General features: G+C 34.7%; 1 protein-coding gene across 2 annotated transcripts; it reads right to left on the bottom strand.

The window, feature by feature from the left end:
• On the bottom strand, nucleotides 1-2,084 carry LOC113301317 (serine/threonine-protein kinase rio2-like). Of its 2 annotated transcripts, XM_026550086.1 has the most exons (3): nucleotides 1,999-2,084; nucleotides 1,561-1,625; nucleotides 1-1,402 (listed from the first exon to the last, which is right to left on the bottom strand). In XM_026550086.1, the coding sequence occupies exons 2-3, from the start codon at nucleotides 1,569-1,571 to the stop codon at nucleotides 208-210; spliced, it is 1,206 nt and encodes a 401-aa protein (XP_026405871.1). In that variant the 5' UTR covers nucleotides 1,572-1,625; nucleotides 1,999-2,084; the 3' UTR covers nucleotides 1-207. The 2 variants fall into 2 exon arrangements, with proteins under 2 accessions (XP_026405871.1, XP_026405870.1); XM_026550085.1 differs by lacking the exon at nucleotides 1,999-2,084 and having other exon boundaries at nucleotides 1,561-1,957.
• Nucleotides 2,085-3,380: the final 1,296 nt, after the last annotated feature.

The raw sequence follows: 3,380 nt of genomic DNA, 5'->3' as shown, positions 1-3,380 counted from the left end.
TTCGAAACCGAGGATAGGTTGATGAGGGTTTTGAGATGAATCGAGATGTCTTTCAGTTTACAGTATATAGGGAATTTTATGGGATAGTCACCTAAATAAAAAATATCTTGTATATTTTCCTGCCGAAAGGGATTTTCCACCGTATCCGGTATGGCCCAATGGGATCCCAAATTCTGACCGCTATTTTGAACGCAAGCACTTCCACAGTTACACGTATGCAAACAATTTCTCATCTCCCAGTACAATAGATTTCAGCCGCTCGGGAAATTCGTTGTCCATCATCTTAACTTCTTGCACCTTATGCAAACTTCCACCCGGTTTCATCTTCTCAAGTTTTTTTGCTCCACATTCTGCCAAATAATACGCAGCTTCATTGCGTACTTTAGAACAGTCATATGTATATTTGAACTTGATTTTATACTGCAGCTTTATAATATCTTCAATAACTGGAAACACTTGCTTGAAACTTGCAATAGTCAAACCCATTTGATTTCTCAAACACCTCTTGCAAACATCATGTTGGGAATGAAATAAGCTATTTAGCATGTCGGGATCATTGAAAAGGAAGCTAAGGTGGTGATTAACTCTTTGTGAATTGATTGACCACTTAACTTCCGCAAGTCCCCATTCATTTGCAATCTCTAAGCTTCTCTTCATTCCCATCAGAAGGTAATAAAGATATGATCCTCCTTTAGAAAACCCATAGTAAGCAACTACTGGTTTTCTGGGCTTGTCCTGTAAAATAATTCCATATCCACCATCTGGTCTACTCTTACGATAATAACCGTAAATGTGAACGTTATACCTCTCATCAACATCCTCTTTTCCTTTTCCAGACTCATTAACCACCAACTGCTGCTGCTTATCCCTTGTCTCACGGGACTCTTCTTCATAATTACTTGCATTACATTTGATACTAGATATTGTTTCTCTGTTGCCGTCAAATAACTTACTTTGTTCATCATCAACAACACATGGATTACTCACATTACTTCCAGTTAGTGGAATATCATCAATGCCTTTTCCATTTCCAGACCTAGAAGCCTGCTTATCTCTTGTTTCATGAAACTCTTCTTCTTCATCATCATATTTTCTTTTGATACCAGATACTTTATCAACCTTTGACAGGTCGCAAACATCCCACTCGTAATCAGTTATCTCTTTCTTAACATTCTGATTTTCCCAATCATCATCGTCGTCGTCGTCATCGCCATCATCATCATCACCACCATATTCATCAGATTCAAATTCATCTGTATGATAATCGCTGAGTGGGTCCACTGGCGAGGCATCATCTTCAAAGTGGAGGTTGAATTTGCTTGGAGTACCAGAAATACTGGCAGCAATAATCGGATTTTGCCTAGAGCATTTATCTGTAAAGGCCTTACCAGACTCTCCTCCCCTGTAGATACAACAGGAGTACATATCAAGATAAATCATACAGATAGATATGCAACTAACAATAGAAACTAATCAAAACTTCATTTCTCAAGAAAGTAGAAGCCAGAGATTACCCAACATATATTGAGAATATCAAAAACCAGTGATTCATCGTAATACCTTATTAACATCTCCGTAATTTGAACAATCAGAAGCTGCAACTCCCAATATCAAGAGTGACAATCCTGTAAAATGTGCACAAAACGAAGAGTAAGTACTTAGAATTGTAAGTATGAATCCTAAATTTTCCCCCAAATCGATGAAGAAAAATCCAATCACGAACTGGGTGGAACATAAAAGGAAAAATATTCTCTTTACAAGATCAACGGAAAAAAAAAAGAGAGGAAGATTTAGAAATCAACGGAACATTTTTCTACTTAGATCTACAAAATACTTCCCCTTTTACACAATTAAAGTTTCAACCAATGTTATAATCAAAAGAAGGTAAGACTCTTCAGTGTGCAAATCATGTAAAACTCTGATGAAATCAACCCACACGAAGGATTATCACAGATAAATTTAATAACGAAATAGATCTAAAACGAAAAAGGAACTCACCAGACGAAAAAGAGAGAACCCAAGAAGTTTCTGAAACTAAGGCTGGGTTTGGTAATATGCTTTTATTGTTCGAAAAGCACTTTCAGAACCTATATACGTAAATAATTTTTGAAATTGATGTTCGGTAAAAAAATAATCAAAGTGCTTTTTATCCAAATCACTTTCCAAAATCCTCAATTATCAAAAGCTAGGAAGGAGGAGCTTTTAAAACAATCCTATTAAAGGGGCGGCAAGTGTGATAACAATGTCCCTCTAGTTGGTTAGGGGATGTCCTATAAGGAGTGTAAATTGATTAGATTACCCTTTTCACCTTAAATGGACTAATTAACCTAATGGAATCAGATCTCTTCTCTTTTCCTCCTCCATTAAAATTGAAATTTTCATCATCCTCGATTTGAAAAATTGATAATCGTTGATTGAAAACTATATTTCGAAAAACGCAGTTAGGGTTTAGTTTATTTTGTATGATTTAAGTTAGTTTTGTATCAAAAATTAGGGTTTTGGATCAAAATTGAAATTGAAATTTCTGTGTTGCATGTGAGTTACGGTTGGTAATAACTCAAATTGGAACCGTAACTATAGATTTTGTTGATGTTACGGTTCATTTAACTCAAATACCAACCTTAAGTTCTTGATTTTAAGATAAAATGTTCAGTTACGATTTTTTTTTTGAAACCGTAAATTACTTACGGTTGGTATCGTTACTTAAGTTACGAACCGTAATTTGTCCTGGATGTTTCATTTTTTTTATTACGGTTTATAATTGCATCACTGTTATCAACCGTATTTGAGTTACGACTTGTAACTCAAATAACCTTACCAACCGTAGGTTAGTTAAGGTTGATCCCGATTCATTAGTTAAAAATCGTAATTTGTTACGGTTGCTATATGTTGCCATTCTACCAACCGTAACTGGTATTACGATTGGGTTTACCCCAAATTGAACCAGTTATGGTTGGTATTCGATACTTTTGGAACCGTAACTGCGAGTTACGGTTGGTAACGAGCTAAATTCCAACCGTAAGTTCTTCTGAAATTTTAAAAGTTTCGTTTTTTTTACGTACTTTAGATAATTTTGAGCGACAAAAAGCTAATGAGAACTAATTTAGAGATTTACCCATCTCAAATTTGTCACTGGAATCACTCATTTTGGTTGAGTGAATCAAAATCTAGGGTTTCACAAATATCACAAAAGTTTTTCTTTTCTTCTCCTCTAAACTTTTTTTTTTAACTCTAAAAATCTGATTTTGATTTGTTTTAGAGTTAATATAAGTGAAATTTGATTATCAAAACTAAACTAGATTATCAACACTAAACTATGTAAGGGTTAATTAGTCATTTTCAGTTTTTTTTATTAGGGGTACTTCGAATTACCATGTAGT

Source organism: Papaver somniferum, chromosome 8, assembly GCF_003573695.1.
Source record: "Papaver somniferum cultivar HN1 chromosome 8, ASM357369v1, whole genome shotgun sequence".
NCBI lineage: Eukaryota > Viridiplantae > Streptophyta > Magnoliopsida > Ranunculales > Papaveraceae > Papaver > Papaver somniferum.
The sequence above is the reverse complement of the archived record's forward strand: the minus strand, read 5'-3'. Positions and strand labels throughout refer to the sequence as shown.